We start from the raw sequence: 26,529 nt of genomic DNA, 5'->3' as shown, positions 1-26,529 counted from the left end.
TGTTCTTTGAATAGTCGAGCTAAAAGGCGTAAATAAAATATGCCTTCTCAACTAGTATCTACGTAGAATCTACAATGGTGCCGAATGTTGAGGTTTCTGTCAACATAGATCACAAATCTGACATTGAGGAGGAAATCATTCAGTTTAGGATCAGTAAAGCGGCAGTACATAAGATTTTACACGCAAAATTAGGTATGAGCAAGGTAAGTGCTAGGTGGGTGCTGAAACAGTTGACAGAAGACCAATTTAAGGTATCCAGGTTGACCATAGCAAAAGAAAATTTAGATCGTTATAACCGTGATGAAAATGTGTTTTTGAAAGGAAGAAATGTGGGTTCATTATACTGAAGCTGAATCAAAAGCTCAGTCAAAGCCGTGGAAACGGACTGGTTCCCCACCTCCGAAGAAGTTTTAGCTGTCTCTCTCTCCTAGCAAGTTTATGCTGGTTGCTTTTTTGGGATCCACGCTCATTCCATGCCAAAAAGTCAAAATGTAACTGTTAGATACTGTTCAGACGTAATTTTGGGAATAAAACTCAAAGAAAAACTGAAAAGTTTCGTCCCGGGCCAGGCCAGAAAAAATGCCATTCTTTTGCATGACAATGCACTCTGTCATACAATTTCATCTTCAGTCCTTCAAATGGCAATTGTTGTACCACCCTCAGCACAGCCCAGACCTTGGCCTCTGCGACTTTTATTTCTTTCCAGAACTGATAAAAAGCTCAGCAGTAAGCCTGCTTCATGGTTATTAGAGGGTACAAAAGCTCCCACGAATATGGCAAAAGTGTATAGACGTAGGTTGGGAATACCTTGAAAAAGAATAAAAATGTTTTGAAAAAATATTGAACGGTTTTTGAGAACGAGCATAAGGTCCGAATATTTTCCTACCCGCTCCCCCGCCCCCCCCTACCCCACCCCCACCCACCCCCCTCCACCCACTCCCCACAGTGCTGTTACACACATAATGGGTTGTAACTGTTAAATTGTCGATCTTTTCAGATTGTTCAGGACGGAATTTATGTTGTGTTAGTGGTAATGTTCAATTTTGAATATTTCACCTTGAATGGGTCTAATACTCTCGTTTTCCTAGTTTTAGATTTTGATCAATCACACTTTGCTAGCTTTTTGTTTTATTTTGTTTTGACAGTTTCTGTGATATGCAAGTTCAAAAACCTCTGCTTCCCTTTTAAAATTATAGTATGTTTAGTTCTGTCCATTTTTTTTCTTGTTTAGGGCCCATTATTTTAACTGGGATTCATACGCCGCTTTCTATGGAATTGCATCGCGTGTGCCATTAAATGTTTCATGTATGTACGCTGCCATACGAACACATCTGCGAATGTCTCTAAATTGTATTTTGGTACTTGTAACATTTGCAAACAGGTTGCTACATGGTGTGGACGGTAGAATACATTTCCACTACCATCAGTCAAATTGTGCCTGCAGCGTTTCCATTGTTGTCCTGTTGAGCGAACTGTGGAGTTTCAACCTTTTCTCTTTTAATATGAAGATACTTTTTTTTTAAATGATTATTCTTAAAATGCCATTTTTCATTCATTGGTGGATAGTTATTTTCCCTCAAAATGATAGAGTGCAAATGTATTAGCAACCTTGGGTATAACAAGCTGACCACTACAGAAATCCACTTCATATTACAGAAAAAATAATACTTAAACAATTTCTGGGTGTAGCGGTATTATTAGCCTTGAATAATCCATAGATTACCAGAGAAGTAGAAGGTTGCCTGGCTACTATCGAGAAAAGATCCTGTTAATTTTGCAGAAATCAAAACAAAAAACATTTAAACCATTTACATATACGGTAGCTCGGCTTGCTATATCGTATCTGACATAAAGTAGCTTGCGATAAACAAAAGTTCAAATGTAAATGTTTTTTTTCTGCAGCGGAACGGGTAGGATACGGGAATTAGGAACTCCGTCGAACGAACGAACACCGATTATCTCCCGCGGAAATGTCAACAAAGACCAAAATACCACTTTTAGTGTATATTCTGGATGCTAAGATTCAGAAACAACGTCTGAAGGACATGAAAAATGCGGCAGCCAAGAGGAAAATATCAGTAACAGACACATTTAGGTAAATGTCATGATTATGTGTTTAGTGCATACAATTCGGATATTTGTTTTCTCGGCTACTTACTAGACTCTTTAATTAAATCACAGTTTTTACTCATCTGTTGAAATTAATTGAGAAAATCATCTTCCCAGCGAAGGACTTGAACCTACGACCTCCTGCTTGCAAGTCAGGTGTTATACCAACTGAGCTGAAAGGACCCAGCCCCATTCCCAAAATAGTGGGAAAAAACTGTCACTACATGTCTGTGTAAATATTTCACAGCTTGCACATCAGCAGTAGAGTGAGAGTGCATAGATTTAGCTTAAAGTCCTTGCTTTTAACCCTTATCATGCAGGACATGATTGATTGAATTCTGCCTTTGTAACCAGTGTAGATCGTGATCAGCCTGCACATCCTTGCAGTCTGATCATGATTTTCACTGTTCGCTCTTCAGTCAGTATGGTTTTCAGGGGTGTAAATTTTTTTTTCACACCACTCGCCCTGCAGGACTAGTAGCCAGTAATATCTACTCGCCCTTAGTGAACAGCCACTCGCCCTAATAATTGACACTTTTAATACTGTCACTTTTATAAAAGGAGTGTTATGTACAATAGTAAGTATTATTTCCCGAAAATATTTATTTTGAAAAGTGTCTAAAAAATTTGGACACAATAATCATCGTCCATCCACCCGTGTTGACAGAGATGAAAAAAAAACGTTAAAGATTATCGGTAATTATTCAGTTGATAAACTAAGACTCAGTGGTGCAGTAAAGGAATGGCACAGAGCCAAAGACAGACACTTACCGGTATATGAAAACAAAAATGCCTATGTGTTGTTAGTGTTAGTACAAAAGAAGTGGAAGGACATAATAATTATGTGTTGTTCGAAAATACATATAAAAGAAGTGGACATCTGTTTAGTGTATATGATATATTGATGGTTATATGATTATGTAACAAGAGCTGTCTCCGTAGGATGACACATGCCCCCGATGGCACTTTGAATGAATAGTTATGGCCGATGTTAGAGTTTAGGACCTTTGACCTACGGAGCTGGGTCTTGCGCGCGACACATCGTCTTACTGTGTCACACATTCATGCATAGTTATTTTAAAATCCATGCATGAATGACAAAGATATGGACCGGACATGCCCATCAATGCACTATCATGAAAAATGATCTTTAACGTCTACGTGTGACCTTGACCTTTGAGCTACGAACCTGGGTCTTGCGCACTGCATGTGGTCTTACTGTGGTACACATTCATGCCAAGTTATTTGAAAATCCATCCATCGATGACAAAGATATGGACCGGACACGCCCATCAATGCACTATCCTTTAACGTCTAAGTGTGACCTTGACCTTTGAGCTACGGACCTGGGTCTTGCGCACTGCACGTTGACTTACTGTGGTACACATTCATGCCAAGTTATTTGAAAATCCATCCATCGATGACAAAGATATGGACCGGACACGCCCATCAATGCACTATCCTTTAATGTCTAAGTGTGACCTTGACCTTTGAGCTACGGACCTGGGTCTTGCGCACTGCACATCGTCTTACTGTGGTACACATTCATGCCAAGTTATTTGAAAATCCATCCATCGATGACAAAGATATGGACCGGACACGAAAATTGCGGACAGACCGACAGACTGACAGACCGACAGACAGACAGACGGTTCAAAAACTATATGCCTCCCTTCGGGGGCATAAAAATGTAGAAGTAATGAAATACATGTTGTTGTGTTGTTTTGCATATGGTATACTTAAAAAACCACCATTTGGGTTTGATTTAAAAAAAAAATCGAACACGGGAGGGAAAACCCCTCCCGCACCCACCCCTTATCCCGCCACGCAAACTTTACCCCAGCGCCTTAAAAAATTTCTGGGGAAGGGCCTGCTTTAAGTAATTCATGATCAATTTACACCCCCTCAAAGAACTAAAAGAAGTGTGTCAGTATGTTGACATCTGAAGTGGAGATCAAAGCGGTATTTTTGCTCGAGATTGTCATGGCATTACGTCATGTTTTCGCGCCATGTGACACATCACTGTCTGATCTTACCGCATCGGTTCTTAAAATTGCTGAAAAATAGAAATCAATAAAAAGTTTCTTCTTAATTTGCTATCAAAAGCGAATGTGCTATATCCCGTATAAAAGGTAAATGTCTCAAACGATAGTTACTATAGTGGATATCCTACCTCTGTGACCTATTTGCCCTCAAGGAATTTACATTATTGTTTGACAAAAAAAACTTTTAAATTGTTGGTCAAAAAATACATGTACAAAGATTCATTTAAAACTTATTAAAAACCGCAATGACATCACATTGCTTTATTTTAAAATCGCATTTCTATTTACGTTCACGAGGTCACGTAACCTATTCTGCCGTACTAACAGAAAATCTGTTTGCCAAAAATCGTTTTACTCCATGTATTGTAATTGCTGCTGCTTTTTCATTATTTAAGATTTTTTTATTCTGTTTTTTGTTCTTTCTGGTCAAAAGTCTGAATTTTATGCCCAGAGTATTCATCATTTATTTACTTTTAGAAAGAAATAAGTAACTAAGATCGCGCTGTTTGAATTTTTACAAATGATTATATGAAAATTCGACCGTTTTTATAGAATTTTGCCTATATTCCTGTCGATATCTTATTAAGATCATTATAGAATTCAAATAGTATTATTTCTCAAGAGGTGTTGGAAACTTGAAGCGAAAATGTTAAAAAATGAATGCACTACGCACGTTTTTTGTGTACGTGTCTACGTAAATTAGATATTTAATACGATAGGTCGCACGTGCTTGTGGAATGGAAAATTACCTGCATGACGTTTTGATATCTTTACGATTCGCGGGTAAATTCCAGTCAACCCAGGTAGCGACTGAACCATCTCAAAGTTTGTTGACATTTTGGAGTTGTAATTTCTGAATTTTGGTAAAGTAAGGACGTAAAAAACCACTCGCCCGATCGGTCGAGTATACAGCGAGGTCCACTCGTCCTACTCAGACTTTAACTCGCCAATGCGAGCGGGCGAGTGGAATTTTACACCCCTGGTTTTGGTAAGCACTTCTTTTAACAGTTAATGGTACTATCCAAACTGAAAGATGGACAAGTTTGTTATAGAAATTTAGCAAGGTAAGGGTTAAATTAGGCTCAGTCAATAAAGAGCCCTTTTCCATAAAAACTTTGTCAAAAGAACCACTTGCAGAATAATATAGAACAAAACTGGGAGAAAATGTACTTTTATTACTCATGTAGAATCTTGTTTGATCTTGGACTGTGAATTTTATAGATTAATTCAATTTTATTGCTAAATGTAGGATAATTGAAATATATATAGATAACCATTTTCAGCAAATTTCTGCATGTTTAATTTCAGTACAAGTGTTACGCATGTTGTAACAGAGTTTAAAGAATATGATCAAGTGTTGCGGAAGCTTAATATGGCAGATTCAAGCAGCCTAGATGATGTAAATGTTGTCTCAGTACAGTGGTTTGCAGACTGTATGAGAGCAGGCACAGTTGTCAGTGTGGAACAAAAACACAGGCTTCAGAGGACCAGTAACAGTGCACAGAGAAATGAAGAGGTGTATAAGAAGTATTGAATTAACACTCTGGCGATAGTTCTATCAGATCAGGTTATTTCAATGTTGCTTGAGCTGTGAAATTTGCATAAATATATATATTATTTAGCACCTATAGCTTGATTCAGACTTGTCTCAGAAAACAGCCTTGCCACTAGTCAATATCAAATATGTGCTCTCAGAGAACCAGTCAGATTTCTGAGTTTTGAAACTGGTCTCCACAGGTTTATAAGTTTGGACTGAATATTATTTTATTTAAATAAGAATTTAATGCATCCATGTGACAAAATTATACATAATTTCTGTTGATCTGCATTTTCAGTGGTTTTACAGTTTGATTGAGGCATAATGACTGCTTGTTTTACTTTGCTAATTTTAACTACATGTACATATATTTCAGGTTGATAGTACAAACCAGTCTGCAGTTTTGGCCGAGTATGGTTGTCAAAGAGCTACGCCCTTAAGGCACTTGAATGAGAAGTATACAGTAAGTTCTTGCTTAATGATAAGCACAAAAAGTATCATTATCAATTTTCATTTAAAATGTGAATAAAGTTATTGTACCCACCCGACAACAAAGTTGTAAGGGGGGGTGGGGTATACTGGTTTCAGGTTGTCTGTCTGTCTGTCTGTAGACACAATCTTGTGCGTACCATCTCTCCTCATCCCCTTGACACAATTTAATGAAACTTCACACAAGTGATCAGTAACAACAGTAATTGTGCATGGGGCATGTTAGGTCCTTTCAGAAAAAAAAATTGCAGAGATGGGGACTTTGTTTTTTGTTACTATACTATATACATAGACACAATCTTGTGCGCACCATCTCTCCTCATCCCCTTGACACAATTTAATGAAACTTCACACAAGTGATCAGTAACAACAGTATTTGTGCATGGGGCATGTTAGGTTCTTTCAACAACAAAAATTGCAGAGTTATGGGACTTTGTTTCTTGTTAACATACTATGTACTTACAGTCTGCATATGCAATCTTGTGTGCGCCTAATCTTCCGAACCCTTGCACACAATTTAATGAAACTTCACACAAGTGATCAGTACCAACCCTAGTTGTGCATGGTGCATGTTACGTTCTTTTAGATAAATATTCTGCATAGTTATGGGACTTAGTTTTTGTTACTGTACTGTATACATACAGTCTATATATATATACAGTCCACATAATTATGCAATCTTGTGTGCGTCAAATTGCAATGTACTGTGTCAGTGCATGCGGGGGGTACATTCATCACCTTTAGTGATAGCTCTAGTTTTGGAAGATTTTGTCTGTGACATGCATTTATTTATATTAGAATGAAATGTTTATCATGCAATTCACACTGTATGCAAGTGCATAATTCTTGAAATGAAGATATTAAGAATTTTACAATATATCCTAATAAATTACCAAAAGTGCTGTTCAAAAGGTATTAAACTATTGTAGCACCTTTTAAATGATGGAGAAAATTTACTTTCCCCTTGCTTTTTTACCAATATCTAACCCATTTTTTCACTCACTTTAATCATTTTTTTCTGTCACACTGTGTGACATGCCAAACTTGGTGGAAATGAACATGTTGAAAAATTTCACCTCATCTGTGAGCGAATAACTTTAACAAAACTTGAAAAGGGTCAATATTGGCTATTGATTGACTGTAACTTTGGTTCTTACAGAAAGCATTAGAAGTACTGGAGAAGTTTGCTGACCTACGAGAGGGAGACCATGATTATTCCAGGGCACTAGCTTTCAGGTTTAACAATTATTTCTGACCTATTTTAAGAGTTGGTAGATTTAGAAAAAGATATATGAGCCGTGCTATGGGAAAACCAACATAGTGGGTTTGCGACCAGCATGGATCCAGACCAGCCTGCGCATCCGCGCAGTCTGGTCAGGATCCATGCTGTTCGCTAACAGTTTCTCCAATTCCAATAGGCTTTGAAAGCAAACAGCATGGATCCTGACCAGACTGCGCGGATGCGCAGGCTGGTCTGGATCCATGCTGGTCGCCAACCCACTATGTTGGTTTTCTCTTGGCACGGCTCATATAAAAATGTACTGTTATGGTGTACTATTATGGTCGGATATGGTACCTACTGTTTGATTGACCCTTTCTGTTACAAGGCTTTTCTTATTCGAAAATACTCTTAGAGTGGTAAAAAGAGATTTTTAATTTATAGTGAAAAAAAACTTAATAAGTACAATAGCAACATTTCTATACAAAAATGTAAAATTTCTAAAAAAGGTTTTTAACTGTGATTTTATCTGCGTTTTACAATGGAACAAAAAATATACATTTTTGACCATGAAATTGACATTATGAAAAGTATTTTAAGTAAAATCTAAGACTGCTAAAACTTGTCGACATAACAGAAGAAAGCTGTTTTAAAAATAATTTATACATACTGCATAATTATGCTTTCAGGAGGGCATCATGTGTATTGAAGTCATTACCCTTTGCTTTGTCCAGTATACAGCAGTTACACAATATAACAAATATAGGAGACCACAGTAAAAGAGTTGTACAGGTAAAATATGTTTAGAGTTGAGAGTGAAATATGTCTAATTGCATGTTGTTAAGAAGCACTCACGAGTGTTCGATGAAAAGTGAGTTTACTATACCCAGGGATATCAGTTATTTAAAGTAGACAGAGTGAACCAGAAAGTAGACGGGGACTTACAGCTCACCTGAGTGTGAAGTGCTCAGTGTGAACCACAAAGTAGACAGGGACTTATAGCTCACCTGAGTGTGAAGTGCTCATTGTGAACCAGAAAGTAGATGGGGACTTATAGCTCACATGACTGTGAAACGCTCAGTGTGAACCAGAAAGTAGATGGGGACTTATACCTCACATGACTGAAGTGCTCAGTGTGAACCAGAAAGTAGATGGGGACTTATACCTCACATGACTGAAGTGCTCAGTGTGAACCAGAAAGTAGATGGGGACTTACAGCTCACCTGAGTGTGAAGTGCTCAGTGTGAACCAGAAAGTAGATGGGGACTTACAACTCACCTGAGTGAGAAGTGCTCAATGTGAACCAGAAAGTAGATGCAGACTTACAGATCACCTGAGTGTGAAGTGCTCAGTGTGAACCAGAAAGTAGGTGGGGACTTATACCTCACATGTCTGTGAAGTGCTCAGTGTGAACCAGAAAGTAGATGGGGACTTACAGCTCACCTGAGTGAGAAGTGCTCAGTGTGAACCAGAAAGTAGATGGGGACTTATACCTCACATGACTGTGAAGTGCTCAGTGTGAACCAGAAAGTAGATGGGGACTTTGGCTCACCTGAGTGAGAAGTGCTCAGTGTGAACCAGAAAGTAGATTGGGACTTATACCTCACATGACTGTGAAGTGCTCAGTGTGAACCAGAAAGTAGATGGGGACTTATAGCTCACCTGAGTGTGAAGTGCTCAGTGTGAACCAGAAAGTAGATGGGGACTTATATCTCACCTGAGTGAGAAGTGCTCAGTGTGAACCAGAAAGTAGATTGGGACTTATACCTCACATGACTGTGAAGTGCTCAGTGTGAACCAGAAAGTAGATGGGGACTTATACCTCACCTGACTGTGAACCAGAAAGTAGATGGGGACTTATACCTCACCTGACTGTGAAGTGCTCAGTGTGAACCAGAAAGTAGGTGGGGACTTATAGCTCACATGACTGTGAAGTGCTCAGTGTGAACCAGAAAGTAGGTGGGGACTTATAGCTCACATGACTGTGACGTGCTCAGTGTGAACCAGAACGTAGATGGGGAATTATAGCTCACATGACTGTGAAGTGCTCAGTGTGAAGCAGAAAGTAGATGGGGACTTATAGCTCACCTGAGTATGAAGTGCTCAGTGTGAACCAGAAAGTAGATGGGGACTTATAGCTCACATGACTGTGAAGTGCTCAGTGTGAACCAGAAAGTAGATGGGGACTTATACCTCACCTGACTGTGAAGTGCTCAGTGTGAACCAGAAAGTAGATGGGGACTTACAGCTCACCTGAGTGTGAAGTGCTCAGTGTGAACCAGAAAGTAGGTGGGGACTTATAGCTCACATGACTGTGAAGTGCTCAGTGTGAACCAGAAAGAAGATGGGGACTTATAGCTCACATGACTGTGAAGTGCTCAGTGTGAAGCAGAAAGTAGATGGGGACTTATACCTCACATGACTGTGAAGTGCTCATTGTGAACCAGAAAGTAGGTGAGGACTTATAGCTCACTTAATTGTGAAGTGCTCAGTGTGAAGCAGAAAGTAGATGGGGACTTATAGCGCACTGAGTGTGAAGTGCTTTGTGTGAACCAGAAAGTAGTAGGGACTTATAGCTCACCTGAGTGTGAAGTGTTCAGTGTTAACCAGAAAGTAGGTGGGGACTTATAGCTCACCTGACTGTGAAGTGCTCATTCATGCTATTGATGAACTTTTATGTCAGATTGTTAAATGTCTATCCATCCATAATTTCTTTAAAAATTAAAGAACATTTTCTCCTAAATTATCAAGCCAGTTTCAGCCAAACATCACACTGATTCTTTTTCAAACTCCTTCAGATTTAGGTCCTCCATACAGGGAGCAGAAGGAAAAAAAATCTGCTTCTCAGAAATCACTGGGTCAGTTTCAAATTTATTTTAAAGAAATATTCCCTAGGTGACCCTCTACCAATATCCTTAGAATCATTTTGTTTTGTTAAAAGGCATGCATGCCATGGGGCGGGGCTAATTCTAACTATATAGCTAAATGCAAAACTTTAAAAAAATCTTTTCTGAAACAAAGTATTTTGATTTGTCTAAAAATGTAGCTACTAGGGGCAGGGTAACTAATAGTCTCCTCTATATGACTATATGGAAAACTTTGAAAATCTTCTCAGAAGTCACTGGTCTGATTTCAGATTATTTCATAGCAATTTTTCTTGGGTGACCCTCTACCAAAATTGTTCAATTCAGCTGTGAATCTCAAATGAAGGATATATCAAACTGAAATTTAACTAATATCTAGTTTTAATGGTACACTAAATTTACCTAAGCTTGATTGTTTTAAATGTTGACTCACTCTCAAATCAACTTCCGTTAGAAAAGCAGTAGTGTTGTACGAAGATCTTGTTTCTTCTGTCAAATGACATTATGCAGCAGCTGTTGTTCATAGATAATTTCTTTAGTTGCAAAGAAAATTTCTTTCATTTCATTTCTTTTAAATAGTTTCAGTCACTGACCAGAACGTTACGGAAATCGTCACAGAAAATACAAACATTGAACATACTTTTTCAAATGCAATCTGAATCTAAAGCTTTAAGAATCTAATTTTAGAAAATACAGCCAAGCCGATACTAAAGACCACCTTTGAATAAAAGCCACTAATACAAAACCTGCTGATAAAGGTCAAGATATTCTCTTCACATTAAACAATTTATAGTGTAAATTTACAATCATGTGTTGAGAGACCTATTGTCAGCAGAGACCACTTTTCATTCCCTAATGATGGTCTTTACAGACAGGGCTGACTGTAAATACAGGGTATTATCGTTTTTCCCATTTATTTTAAAGTTAGTTTAGTGCTAGGATGTGCTGTTAGATGAGACATTACTTTTGCAGTATTTTGAGATGATAAATATCTACATTGTATATTATTTTCATGGATAGGAAATCCTTGAAGACGGGGAATGTTTGGAAGTTGAAAATATTCTGAAAGATCCTTGGTTTCACAAAATGAAGGTAACGGAATGTTTAATTCTTATTTCAGTTGATATTTTATAGGTACAATAAGTAAAGTATAAGTGAAGTTTTAAATTCATGCTTAACATAAATGATAATATGTTATTGATAAATGGTTTCTGTTTACATTTTGCTATCTTTTTTAAGTGATATTGAGATGACCTCTGGATGTTTAACAGCAGACGCAGTGGTCCAGTGGTAACACTGTCTGACTATGAATCCAGGGGTTGTGAGTTAAGGCCCCAATCCACCAACTAAGAATAAATACTTACATTAGCATATTAAGAGTCCTGTGTATGGGTGCTTTACAGCTGGGACACTAAAGAACCAGGGAAGCTTCTGGAATTAGAGTGTCTTATGTATCTTGCAATATCCTCCCACTAACATTTCTAGCAGTCTTCTGGAGGAGTCACCCATATGGATTAATGATGGTGACTATAAATAAGCTAACATACAAACAAACAAACCTCTAGATGCATTCTCCAGGGTTTATCAAAATATTGGGAGCAGATCTAGAGTGTTTATTTATTTCAGTTGATAATAACTTGAACATGAATGATAATGTAATGTTTACAGCTGTTTACTGAAATATTTGGTATTGGACCTTCAACAGCCAAGCAGTTTATAGCCAAAGGTTGGAGCTCCATTGAAGAGGTACAGAAAGGGCATAAATCAGCTGATTGGAGAGTCCAGTGGGGTAAAATTATTTGGATTTTGTTACCTCCTCTGTGCCTGATGCAGTATAGTCATTACATACTGTATTTACGACATAAGCATTTGTTGTGTTATGTCTTTCCTTAGGTTCTGAAAGAAAAAATTCTTACATCAAAAAGATAATTGTTGCTTAATAGCATGCTAATTGCAATTAGGGATAATGGTAATAAGGGCTTAATTGCTTTTATTCAATTTCTACTTCACTATGTGTGAAAAGGAATTTTCTGTTGTAGATGTCCCTTCCTCAGAATTTTCAAAAAGTATTTAACCTACAGTCATCAAACTTGATTGTATTGTTGTGAAGCTTGTGAAATTGTGCACCAGGGACTTAGACTGTGTCACGCCAGAGTTATGGCCCTTGACTTAGTAAAAATATGCATAATGGGAATAAAATTTTTGGTCCCATGTATCTCGAAATCTATTTGACTTAAGTCATTAGAAGTTTCAGGAGTATTTTTCAGCAAGGGAACTTGTGCACCTGGGGTTTTGTTTTGGATTTCCCTTGGCCAGACCAGAGTTATGGCCCATGATGTAGTCAAAAATGTGCATTAAGGACCTAAAAGTTTGTGTTTAACCTATTAGATGTTTGTGATATAGCATGTGAAGTTGTGCACCTGTGTTCTATTTTGGATTTGACTCAGTCAGACCAGAGTTATGGCTCTGGACCTAGTCAAAAATATGTATACACAGCTTAAAAGTTTGTCTTTTTTAGTAGTCATGTGGGGTGAAAAAACCTGGTAGTTTTGATAATAGGAAAACCTTGTTAACTTTCTGTAGACATTATTTCCTAGTTAGTCTGTTTAAAACTTTGACAGAATGTTTTTCTGTAAAACGTAGGTAAATTTTGAAACTGATCGATGAGTCATCTTGTGTCATAAACTAGGTCATTAGGTCAAATTGTAGAAGAAGTATTGAGCCGTATAACAGAAAAACCTAGTTGACACTCGCGGAAGTTAACTGTCACTCTATAGCTGACATTTTCTAGTTTTGTCGTAATGGCAGTTACAAAACTTAGTCATCTTGGCATAAAATCTAGTCTCTGGGTCAAATAATAGAAAAAAGATTAACATGAAAAATCCCAGTAATGGATCTTAATGAATCTTTGCTATGTATCAAGTGTCATACTAAATACAAATTTTACGGTTAGTAGTAAGTTTGCCATGAAATATATTCAAGATAAATCAGTCAGTGTAAGGTGAATGACTCAGGGCTATCAGGCCAACTCATTTTTAGCTAACCATCATCAGATGGTGGGCTATTCAAATCACTCTGCGTCCATGGTCCGTCGTCCTTCCGTCCGTCCGTCGGTCCTTCCGTTAACAATTTCTCGTTATCACATCTCCTCAGAAACTACCAGGAGGGTTTTTGACCAAACTTTGTCAGAATGATGTATTAGTACCCTAGTTGTGTCCCCCTGAAAATCAGACTGGTTCAACAATTTTTTAGTTAGTTATGGCCCTTTGTTTATTTCTATAATTTACATAGATTTATCATACATGCCATAATTTTTCAGAACGTTTCCGGGATTCTGAGTTAAAATTTCCGGGATTTTTACCTTTTGTCCGGGACATACATCGTGACATTGGTATTCGTCTGTTTCATGCAAAAATATCGTAATATTACATGTAGTTTTGCGAGATAAACATTGTTCACTCGCTTACAATGTTTGCTGCAAATGTCGTCTAGCTTTCCAAGGGAGGTAAATTCATGTACGGGTAATACACATCTGTAGTTCGGCACGTGAATTTATTGCGTTCCCGAGGTGAACAGAATTAGGAGACTTACTATATACGAAAAATCAACCTGGTCATCGTGATTTAGATTCTAGCTAATTTGGTATCATTCTAAAGCTTAAACATTTATCAAATAATTAAATTGAATCCTTACAGGAATAAAATATATCTTGTAATTAAAATCGCCAATATAAAATATTTGGAGTCGGGTCAATTTCAATGGGCCGGTCGGCAAAGGCATTCAATATTTTAATTTAGAATATGTGTGACAGTCGATCTTGATCTTAAATTATTACAACCTTTTGAAATAATTATCGTTGAATTGACAGTTTTCAATAATCTCTTCCATAAAGGCTACATGTAGCTTTACCGCCAACGTGCTAAAAACATAGAGATTTACGACTATTGTTCCTAATTTAAGTACCATAAAACAGTTATTGATTGCATAATCCTGTCAGTTCTTAATCAGGGTCATCATAATAACTGACTGTAACTTAATCAGTGTCATCAAAAGATCGTCGCGTGATCAAAGCGGACTTAATCAACACGTGTCCCGCTCGAGGGCATGAAACTGATTAGGAATAAACAATGTGACACCGGGGACTGTTTATTGTGTAAATTTCAACAACTTATAGACAAAAAAAACCAAGTTTTTTGGGGGATTATTTTTATTTGTTCCTGTATTTTTATTTTTCCGGGACATTTCAAGACTGTCCGGGACACCGGGACGAGTATGTAATTTCCGGGACAATCCGGGACGTATCACATATAAATCATTTATATAGGCAAAAACTTTGAAAGTCTTCTTGTCCAAAACCACAGAGCCTAGGACTTTGATATTTGGTATGAAGCATCATCTAGTGGTCCTCTACCAAGATGATTCAAATTATTTCCCTGGGGTCTAATATGGCCTCGCCCTGGGGGTCACATGGTTTATATAGACTTATATAGGGAAAAACTTTGAAAAACCTCTTGTTCAAAACCACAGGGCCTAGGGCTTTGATATTTTGTATGTGACATCATCTAGTGGTCTTCTACTAAGATTGTTCAAATTATCCCCCTAGGGTCAAATATGGCCCTGCCCCGTGGGTCACATGGTTTACATAGACTTATATAGGGAAAAACTTTGAAAATCTTCTTGTCCAAACCACAAAGCCTAGGGCTTTGGCATTTGTAATGTAGCATCATCTAGTGGTTCTCTACCAAGTTTGTTCAAATTATCCCCCTAGGGTCAAATATGGCCCCGCCCTGGGGGCCACATGGTTCATATAGACCTATATAGAGGAAAGCTTTTAAAATCTTCTTGTCAATAACCTACAACATTCAAATTTGGACCACATGTATGGTTTTGAGTGGCAAGATGAACCTTGACATGAGTTTACCTTGATTTTGACCTAGTGACCTACTTTCACATTTCTGTAGCTACAGCCTTCAAATTTGGACCACATGCATAGTTTTGTGCACTGAAAAAAACTTTGACCTTGACATTGACCTAGTGACCTACTTTCACATTTTTGAAGGTACAGGCTTCAAATTTGGATCACATGCATAGTTTCGTGTTCCGAAATTAAATCTGACCTTGATTTTGACCTAGTGACCTACTTTCACATTTCTCAAGCTACAGCCTTCAGATTTGGACCACATGCATAGTTTTGTGTACCGAAACAAACTTTGACCTTTACATTGACCTAGTGACCTACTTTCACATTTTTGAAGGTACAGGCTTCAAATTTGGACCACATGCATAGTTCTGTGTTCCGAAATAAAATTTGACCATGATTTTGACCTAGTGACCTACATTCACATTTCTCGAGCTACAGCCTTCAAATTTGTACCACTTGCATAGTTTTGTGTACCGAAATGAACTTTGACCTTGAGATTGACCTAGTGACCTACTTTCACATTTCTGTAGCTACAAGCTTCAAATTTAGACCACATGCGTAGGATTGTGTACCGAAACAAACTTTGACCTTGACATTGACCTAGTGAACTACTTTCACATTTTTGAAGGTTCAGGCTTTAAATTTGGACCACATGCATAGATTTGTGTTCTGAAGTGTAATTTGACCTTGATTTTGACCCAGTGACCTACTTTCACATTTCTCAAACTTCAGCCTTCAAACTTGATCAGGGTTTTTTTTTACGACTGGGGGAAGAGGCCCCAGCCTGTCTTTTGGGGAAGAAAATAGCGCACGACGAGCAGTTTTGGGGGATTTTTTCACTCGGGGGAATTTACAATTATGCATAATAAACACTTTAAACTATGTTTTTATTACATATTCTTGCAACTTTCATCAACTATACACACTGTCACTTAGCAATAGATGGACTTGCACTAATGTTCACTTATCATTGTAACAAGGTGGGTGGGGGAGAGTTGAAATGCTCAAATCATTGAATATTTAAAGGTCACATGCTTTTATTCACAAAAAATGCTTTAAAATAAGAGTTGCTTTTGCAAGAGTCATCATATTATTATTAAATGCATACTTTTGTTGGCTTTTTATTTCAGTTGTACTAGAAAATCTTGTAAGAAAGGATAAAAAAGTCCGAAAATCACGATCGCGAAAACGTGTGACAAATATGAAAAAAACGAAAGCAAACATTAAAAATTCTTGATAAAATACCCGTTTTAAATTTCATCTTTTCACCAGAACTATTCCATACTTATAATATCTGATTACTTAAAACATTTATATTTTATTTTGCTCTAGCAAAATACCTCGGCAAAGATAATAAATTTGCGTAACGGCCGACCAGCTTATTTAATCAAATCAAGCACATAAAATAATTACTTTAAATTAACAACACATACTACACAATACAGCATAAGCTGTTACCGCTAATTAACAAGAGGTACAAATATGATAATCTGACGCTGCATTGTTTATCAATCAACTATATTACATACTGATGATAACCGCGTATCAGTCAGCGCGTTGCGTGATTGACATCTGTCAGTAGCTAATTAACATACGACGCTCCGCCTACTATCATACTAACGCTGGTGTCGACAAACAGTATGAAGTTTACTGGGATTTTGATTGACAAGGGGCAGAGCTTTCTAACTCGTTACGCATCAAAGAGTATTACCGCTAGACAAGCAGACGCTCACGGCATATTATGTGCGGGTCAGATACGAGATTTTATCGATTTTCGCTGGTCAAAACCGGAACCTTCGGTCCACTGAACGCTCTTCTAACATTTTTCTACTATTTCTAAAGGTTTTCACACCCATTGAAAATTGTGAAAGACCGTCTGCAATTGTGAACGGGTCCGATATTCGGTCAGGAAAATCGCTGGGAGTAATCTCCATTGCTTTGTTTACGATTTCGGAGGGGGAATTTCGGACGTAGGGGAATTTCGACTGCGGTAGGGGAAATCCATGGCTGTGGGGGAAATCCTCGGCTGGGGGACGAGGCCGATATTCGGCCTCTGCTATTGAATAAAAAAAACCCCTGTTGATGCACATGCATAGTTTTGTGTACAAAGAACTTTGTCCTTGAAATTGATCTAGTGACCTACTTTCACATTTCTCAAGCTGCGGCTTTCGAATTTGGACCACATGCACAGTGTTGTGTATGGAAATGAAATTTGACCATGATCTAGTCAATAAGTCTTGAAATTTGGAACACTCAAAAATGGCACATTGGTGGGCGCCAAGATCACTCTGTGATCTCTTGTTTAAAACAAATCGTGGTTTATTTTTAGACTGTTTGGCTATATTTAGGTTTGTGTTGTTATTTTAATGGTGTTATGACATTAAACCTTTTTTTATTAAAAACAAAACAAACTTGATATATTTTTAGACTGTTTTTTTAATAGATACATGCCAGCATGCTGTAGCATATTTGATGTCAATTTTTGTCGAGCCAGCTTGCGGAAGGGAAGACGTAGTTGTCAGAATGGCTGTTCAGTGTATGTGCATGCGTCCCTCTGTCTGTGGGGGCGTACGTGCATGGCAGGCTCGATATGTTGCCCGTGCATCTAGTTTTAAAGAAATGGCCTTAGGCTATAAAACACTGAACCATTACAATATAGAAATATTATATACTATATAGGGAAATACAGATGAAGTATAATGAGAAATATAGAAGCATGCTGTTGCAGATCTTGTCATTCCTCTATATAAAGATAATGATTTGGAGTATGAGAATTTCAAAGTGTTTACAGGTTAAGACCAGATACGAAACTATTGGTCTTTAGAGTCATTAGATCTCTGTTCACAGGTGGTCTTCCAAAAAGATTTGACTGTATTAAACAGGTACCATATTTTACAGGTCTTGCTTTTCGTGATGATCTTACAACACCAGTATTGAGGCACGAAGCTTGCTTTATCTATGAGTTGGTGCAAAAACATCTTAGGAAAGTTTTGCATGGAGCTATTGCAACAGTCACTGGTGGATTCAGAAGGTTTGTTTAAAATTTCAATGTAGCTGAAGATCTAAGAGTATTAAACCTCGTAATGTTTTGGCAGATTGAACAGATATGTCTGGGGAGATGTATTGATTTTGTCTTATCCATCAGTCTGTCTGTCTTCTGTCTGTCTGTCCGTCTGTCACAAAAGTTTGTCCAGACTACTCCTCTGAAACTACTAGGGAGTCCTTGGGCATGCCTAGAAAGAAGTGTTTTGTCAAGTTTACCTCAAATGGTGCAATGTGTCGTATATTTGGCAGAGTTTATGCAGGAATATTTGACACAATTTCATCTATTAAATTTAGTTTACATTTGTAAATAAAAAAATGAATATGATGAAGTTGATAATTGTTTTAATTTGACTGTCTGCTTAAAGATTTGCAAGCAAACAATCTACTTCAGCAATTATAAATACTAGTAAAGTTTTACAAGCAAACAGAATTGAAAATTTTGACCAAGTCAATTTTAGGTCATCAAAGTGTATGACCAGAATTTAGGAGGGAGAGCATGCCAGCTGCACCCCACCCTTTTGGATGGACCTGCCCTTGATACACAACTATAACTGGAAGGACCTTGTATGACCTAAATTGTGTCTGTTTGACTGGAAACCCAACAAAAACAAAACAAAATAAAAAACCTATTGTTTTCAAATTCCTTGAGAAACCAGTATCCATAACATTCCATGTAGTTATAATAATTTACAGGTTTGTACAAGTACAAAGTCATGCTCTTTCAAATTTTTCTCCAATGTTTGTGTATTTTTAGAGGTAAGACCAGTGGACATGATGTAGATATATTGATAACACACCCAACAGAAGACAAGATAGTTGGAGCACTGCCTAAGTTACTGCACAGTCTAGAATCTGCAGACACTGTTCTGTGTGGGCGGCTTGAACGTAGCACATATACTGATGATGTATTAGCTAGAAACACAAAACTTAGCTCAAGAGGGCAACTAGACCATTTTGAAAAATGGATTGGTGTTATAAAGGTTCCCAAAAAAGTAAGAAACAGTGGTGGTGAAAGTGAAATAAATACCGACATTCTTACGCCAGGCTTACAGCCATTTGGTAATCAGTTGAACAATGGAAATACTGATAATGGAACCTACAGATCACATAATGAAAATGTAGACATTAGTAAGGAAGTAAAAAAGATGGGGGCCAGTTCTACTGAAGTAATTTATTCAAGAAATGGTGCAAGTGGAAACAAAGAACCTAATGTTTTAGCAGTTGAAGATGATGATACTCTAGAAGAAGTTAAAAATGAGGTTGTGGACTCTCTAGAAGGAAGTGTTGATGTTTCTGAACTGAAATCAGGACATATTAAAGGCACTGGACCCAGTGATAAACCCCCAGTTGAACTTGCTGCTGAGGAGAGGGACTGGATTGCAAGGAGAGTGGACTTAATAATGGCTCCATTCAGGTATTCGAGAGAGAGATAATCTTTGGAATATTTCATGAGTTTTTGCAAAGCTTAACTCTAGTATATTAAAAGTTCAATTTATACTTATTTTCTTGTTACTAACTACAATTTAAAGATTCCCAAACTTTTGCTTCTAGGGGAGATGGGGTGGAGAATTTGCACTATATGGTTTTGACATTAATACGGTTCTAGACTGCAAAGTTGTAAAGCAACTGAATCACTACTACACTACTGTAAATCAACATTAGGGGACAGACGTTTTGAATCACATATCTGTTACCACTGTGAGTTCGAAACTTCGCTCGGGTTATAGAATTCCTTCACATGAGGAATTAAGCTATCCAGCCTTACCATGCTGGACACAATTGGTTCTGCCTTTGCAATCAGTTTAGATCATGATCAGCCTGCACATCCATGCAGTCTGATCAAGATCTTTACTGTTCCCAAATCAGTATCTTTTGGTAAGCACCCCTTATAACAGTTAATGGTACTGTCCAAATTCAAAGATGGACAAGTTCATTATAGTAATTAAGCAGGGTAAGGGTTAAACTATCCAGCCAGCTTGAAGAAAGTCAGTAGGTACTACCCAGGCTTGAAATAATAACGTGAAAGGCACAAGTGGTCTTTCTTCCATCATTGGTGCTGGAATGTTGCTATGTGTCCTAGATTATGTTGGTTGAGTTAAAAGCTGATGGCAGTACTGTTCAGTGTTTTTTGCTTGACTATTTGAAGGATAGAAGGATAGGTAGAGTGATTGCACGCGCTTATTCTTCGGTGTCTGCATTTTTGTCCCGGTTTGGTTTTGTACGTAAGCTGATATCTCAGTAACCACATGTTGGAATTGATTGAAACTTCACACACTTGTTCACTGTGATGATATGAAATGCATTTCTTAGATTCCTTAACTCTTTTTGGCATGTTTACAAAATTATGCCCATTTTTCTACTCTGCAATTTTTTATCAAGTTTTTTATATAAGTTGATATCTTAGTACCCAATAATGGGAATGGATTGAAACTTCACACATTGTCCACTTTACTGAACTAACAACATGATACAGGTTCCATAATTCTTTTTCGCATGTTTACAATATTATGTCTCTGTTTTGACCTCATTGAAATAACTTTTCTTAGTGACAAGGCTGTTGAATAGTCAAACAATGCTGTCCCCTAACAGCTCTTGTTATACATAACATTTCTTTTACAATATCATATATTCAGATTTAAGATTTTATTCATAGCCAGTGTTATCTTTCAGACTATATTTTAGATCTATGTTTATTTACAGTCAGTATTATTACGCATTGGTTGGTTGGACAGGAAGTAAGCAGTTCAACAGGGATGCCAGAACTTACTCTGAGAGGAAACTTAATATGAAGCTGACAAGTCATGGACTGTATGACTATACCCTGGTAAGTTCTTGTGAAAATATATGGCATATGAAAATACAGGGTCTCCCTAGCTGAGTGTTTTAGGACATTAACTTCAAATAACTTGCCTTTCACCTCTGTGGCTTCAAGTCCGTGCTAAGGGCAGCAAGTGAGGAAGCAATTGTCTGGCTTGTTGAAGATTGATGGAAATAATACCTGGAGGGACACCTTTGTCCTGCCAGCATTAAAAGCTGGAAGGACAGCATATGAAGTATTTTAGACTACTTTAGCAAAACGCAAAGGAAAAGGAACTATCTAGAAATGTAAACAGTCGAACTTCCTTTGCTCGAACTTGGATAATTCAAACTCCACCCTTTGCTCGAACTCATCGTCAGGTCCTGGCAAAATCCGTTTGTTGTATATTGTTTTACTACAGATTACTTGCAAAAAAATTTGCCATTCTGGTCGAATTCGAGGGAACAAAGTTCAACTGCATTTATTAACCACATTTATAAATATACCTTGTTTTCTATGAAATATATGAGGAGCAATTCCAACATGAATTTCCAACTTAATTCAACTGCTGAATGTTGTTGATAGTAAAGCATTAATTGAAAATCAGCTGTTCTAAAGTCTTATAGCACCAAACTATTGCAAAATATATACATGTACTTGAGAAAAAATAGGTGTTTCAGACATATACAATGTACTCTAGTCATGACATGTACTTTTTAAAATATCCGAATTTTCACTTTCAAAATTGTTAAATATCGTTCTTTATAATTGAGCGTGCCATGAGAAAACCAACATAGTGGGTTTGCGACCAGCATGAATCCAGAGCAGCCTGCGCATCCGCGCAGTCTGGTCAGGATCCATGCTGTTTGCTAACGGTTTCTCTAATTGCAGTAGGCTTTAATAGCGAACGCGCAGGCTGGTCTGGATCCATGCTGGTCGCAAACCCACTATGTTGATTTTCTCATGCCACGGCTCAATTATAATATTGCTTCTAAAGAAATGAAAATGTTTTGTGGTTTCTGTACAGGGTAAGAAGGTTCCAGCAGGAAGTGAGAAGGAAGTTTTTGACAATTTAAAGCTACCATATCATGAACCTTGGGAGAGAAACTGTTGAACCTGCCGTAACATGAACTTTGGGAGAGAAAAAAAGTATTGAAGCCTCTGGTTAATGAACTTTAGGAGAGAAACTTTTAAACCATCCACTGTTCAGTGTAGTCTCTGTAGGGCAGGCACCACATGGAAGACAAAAATGTATTTATTAATTACAGGTTATGCTATGAAGAGTTTATTTTACTAAGAATAAATTGAATAATATGTAATTGGAAGGGGAAAAATGTCTCTGTGAAGAGGTACAATGCATTTACTTATCACAGGACTGGTGCCATTAAGAGAAGTTACACTGTATTCCAATATTTCTGAAAACTACCAGTATCTGAACCTAAAATTTAGATGCGTAAAAAAATAAGATTTATTCAATATAGATTACTTGGAGTATGTCTGTTGTAGATGTCTCTTTTTTAATCTTTAATAGAAAAAACAATCTTTTCCTAAAGACAAATTTTCCTGTCTTTGAAAATCCTGCAGAATTTCAGTTTATTTCAAGAAGCCTTAAATAAATGTTCCTTGTTTCATCAGTGCTGTGTTTAAAAAATACCAGGTATTTGATATGCAGAGCCTTTTGTATTAGTAAGATATTCTTCACGAAAATATGTAAATCCTTACCTGGTAGTTGTTTTAAATATCTTAAGAAAACGTTGTTTCTTTTCTGTTAGTTGTTTTTCAATATGTTAAGAAAACATCAGTACTTTGTCAATTCCAATTTTCACTGATCTTTTAAGCAAACAAAAACGAAATATCTCCTGCTGTCTGTTTTGGACAAGAAAGTTATAATGACGAAGTATATTACATGGAGATTAACTTTTGTAAATTCATGAATGGCTTTGATAAATGTGAAAGAATAACATTTTTGCTCAATTTAGCAATTTATTTTGTTGTATATTTGCATGTTATTTTGTTTTTGAGTACAGTAGAACCCTGCTAGTAAGACCTCATGTGGGTCCTTTAAATACTGGTCTTAAACAGAACTGTCTTACTATTGGATTTATTTTACAAATACTTATAAACCTCTGTCTCAGTTTAGAAATAAAAATAATTCAGATTGTTTTTCTACATGGAGATTAACTTTTGTAAATTCATGAATGGCTTTGATAAATGTGATAGAATAACATTTTTGCTCAATTAAGCAATTTATTTTGTTGTATACAGTCTAACCTGTCTTAAGCAGCCAGCCAAGGGAAGCAGACAATTTGGCCGCTTAAGCCAGGTGACCGCTGATCGGAGGTGCAGCCAGTATATGTATTTTTCAGACTTCTGACCAGTCTATAGCCTTTAGGCCCATTTCTTTTTGGGTTTTCTTTTATTATTTTACCAGGATACAATGACGTGCATTTGCCTTCGCAATACGAATGGTATTCTTAACAATCTAAAACTCCGGCGTGTTTTTTTTACTACAAAAATTGTTACAGACAATTTTCCAACTTCAAAACAAGTTTGTTTACAATTTTCGCCATTTTGGTAAGGGACGCTACTCTCGGCGCTTATTGTCTACGCTAAATCTAAGATTGCCGTTACGTTCCGTAAAAGATAGAGTGGTTTATTATTTTTTTTTTTTCAAACACAATATCGTATAAATTTAAAAGTATTTTGATGACAAAAGTATACAAAATCACAAATATTATGCTACTAATTAATTATCGAATATTATCTTTAACCGAGGTCAAACTGTGAACAACAAATTTGACACGAGGCGACACGTTAATTGCCGATAATTACTGGCCATTTGATCATAACAAAAGGGGATTACACCTTTGGTTATCAGTTTTAATTGAGAAGCTCATGTCATTTTGTCGTTCTTATGGTGAAGTCACGCGAAACTTAGCAACCACGTGCTTCTCAAAATCGGGTATCTTCGGCGATTATTGCCTAAAAATAATTCGTTTTGGAAGAAAAATGGCCGCTGAAAGGGGTCAGATACGGCGGTCGGGAGGCAATTTCGGTGGCCGCTGACCGCGGACGGCAGGTGGCCGCTGAATAAAGTGATAAAATAGAGGAAAATCCGTCGGGGGCGTCATAAAATGGCCGCTGAACGGAGGTGACCGCTGATCGGAGGTGACCGTTAGTACAGGTTAGACTGTATTTGCATGTTATTTTGTTTTTGACTACAGTAGAACCCTGCTAGTAAGACCTCATGTGGGTCCTTTAAATACTGATCTTAAACAGAACTGTCTTACTACTGGATTTACTTTACAAATACTAATAAACCTCTGTCTCAGTTTAGAAATAAAAATAATTCAGATTGTTTTTCTACATTGAGATTAACTTTTGTAAATTCATGAATGGCTTTGATAAATGTGATAGAATAACATTTTTGCTCAATTTAGCGATTTATTTTGTTGTATATTTGCATGTTATTTTGTTTTTGACTACAGTAGAACCCTGCTAGTAAGACCTCATGTGGGTCCTATAAATACTGGTCTTAAACAGAACTGTCTTACTATTGGATTTACTTTACAAATACTAATAAACCTCTGTCTTAGTTTAGAAATAAAAATAATTCAGATTGTTTTTCTACCGGTCATGATGTTGCTAGAAAAGAAACAAGAATTGTAATTTACAAAATTAATGATATGTTGTTTTTTATATTGTCTTGAACTTTTTAAGCTCAACTATTTTAATTTTTTCCAATACAAGAGCTTTTGGTTAAAACAATATTTTATTAATCACAATTCATTTACAACATGTACATACAATGTATATCAAAAAGGCATACAGGATTGAGCTTTTGTTGTCAACCATTTGTTAGCATTGGAATCTGCACTTTTGTTCTGAAAGTTTTGAGCATTTGAGCAGAATTCTCTAAAACTAAGCTAAAGCTAAATGTGTTTAATAGTCACACACGTCTTTGAGATGTCCAGTCATAGGGCAAGTTACATCAGTCTCTCTAGCTAATGTTTTGTTAAAATTAGATGTTTTGACATCTTGAGAAGACCTCACTGAGCAAGTTTACATAATGCCTGTTCTATTAAAATTGCTTCCCATTTTAATGTAGATTTTTTTTGGAATTTTTTTTATTTTGAGCTTGTTTTTCAAACTCAAACAAATGTTTTCAAATTCTACAACATCTTTGGTATCTTAAGATGACCTCATGTAGCAGGTGTGATGACTCTTCTCATACTTTCTGTCAGAATTATGCCCCGTTTTCACTTAGTGAAAGTTTAAATATCATAAGGTATGTTTTCTGCATGTTTAGCACGGTTACATGTCACGAACTTACAATTTAGAAAATTTTACAATCGAGTTCAAAACAATTTCAAAACAAAAATGAAAATTTATGATTATTAACAAAATGTATTTAGTTATAATCTTTCATCTGACTGTTAATCTTTTCCATTTGTTTAACCCTTATCATGCTGGACATGATTGATTCTGCCTTTGCGACCAGTGTAGATCATGATCAGCCTGCATGTCCATGCAGTCTGATCATGGTCTGCACTGTTCACCATTCAGTCAGTATTTTTTTGGTAAGCATCCCTTTTAACAGTTAATGGCACTGTCCAAGTTGAAAGATGGACAAGTTCATTATAGAAATTTAGTAGGGTAAGGTTTAACACAGTTTTCAAGGTAAAAAAAGAGAAGAAATTCACTTGTCCCATAAGAATTCTAGTTATTTATTATGTTTAATGCATTTAACTCCTCTCATTTTACATAAACATTTATAGACAAAAAGATGTTAAAGCATCAAAAATTGGTCGTATTAATGGAAGTTTGGGGCAGTTGGTGTTGACATATTATTAGCAAATGGCAGGGAGATCTTTTTAAAGAGGTTTGCAACCATTGAAATAGTACAGAAAAAATTAATACCTTGAAAAAGTGGCCTTTGTAATTAGGTGGTCTTAGGGATGGTCTTAACGCAAGGTTCTACTGTATGTAGTTTTGCTGTTTACATGTTTACAGTGTATTTTTAGTTTTAAGTAATGTTACTGGTTATTATAATATTTTTGTTAGATTTTTGTAGGATAGGTTCTTTTTTCATTTACAGATTTTAAAGTAAATATTTTCATAATTAGATTCACTGTTAGTTTGTAATCTGCTCTAAAAATACAGAATATTTATGTCTATCTGTTTAAGACAGTTTATATGAATGTTCCAGATTAATTTTTAAGTAAAAGTGGAAGTAAATTTCACTGATTTATGAAATTTTTGTTTTCTACTGTTGAACTGGACAAGTATACCTCAGCTGATGTTCTGTTAAACATTGGTAGTCTGATAGTATTTTAAAATATGTATTATAATTACTATTATTGTTGATTGATATACTTCTAGAGAGATTCATGGCAACTCAAAGACTTGTTTAAATTTTTACAGCCATAGCATTGTTGTATACCTTTACAGTAATGAAATACAAATGAAATTAATAAATTATAAGTAGATTTTCTGGTAGTTT

At 36.6% G+C, this 26,529-nt stretch overlaps 1 protein-coding gene across 1 annotated transcript; it reads left to right on the top strand.

Annotated features, from left to right (window-relative positions):
• Positions 1–1,928: 1,928 nt before the first annotated feature.
• On the top strand, positions 1,929–26,518 carry LOC123546234 (DNA nucleotidylexotransferase-like). The gene is made up of 11 exons (XM_053551530.1): positions 1,929–2,095; positions 5,463–5,670; positions 6,068–6,154; positions 7,340–7,416; positions 8,089–8,191; positions 11,284–11,355; positions 11,932–12,052; positions 18,083–18,215; positions 18,984–19,643; positions 20,930–21,053; positions 22,054–26,518. Exons 1-11 carry the CDS (start codon positions 1,971–1,973, stop codon positions 22,138–22,140), a joined length of 1,797 nt encoding a protein of 598 aa, XP_053407505.1. The 5' UTR covers positions 1,929–1,970; the 3' UTR covers positions 22,141–26,518.
• Positions 26,519–26,529: the final 11 nt, after the last annotated feature.

This window comes from Mercenaria mercenaria, chromosome 9 (assembly GCF_021730395.1).
Source record: "Mercenaria mercenaria strain notata chromosome 9, MADL_Memer_1, whole genome shotgun sequence".
In the NCBI taxonomy this organism is placed as follows: domain Eukaryota; kingdom Metazoa; phylum Mollusca; class Bivalvia; order Venerida; family Veneridae; genus Mercenaria; species Mercenaria mercenaria.
This window is presented reverse-complemented; position numbering and strand designations above follow the sequence as displayed.

Excerpts from the sequence above, each read along its gene's own strand:
- LOC123546234 (XM_053551530.1), top strand. The coding sequence starts at position 1,971 with ATGTCAACAAAGACCAAAATACCACTTTTAGTGTATATTCTGGATGCT. Across the intron at positions 7,417-8,088 it reads TCCAGGGCACTAGCTTTCAG|GAGGGCATCATGTGTATTGA; the intron begins GTTTAACAATTA and ends TTATGCTTTCAG. Across the intron at positions 12,053-18,082 it reads TGATTGGAGAGTCCAGTGGG|GTCTTGCTTTTCGTGATGAT; the intron begins GTAAAATTATTT and ends CATATTTTACAG.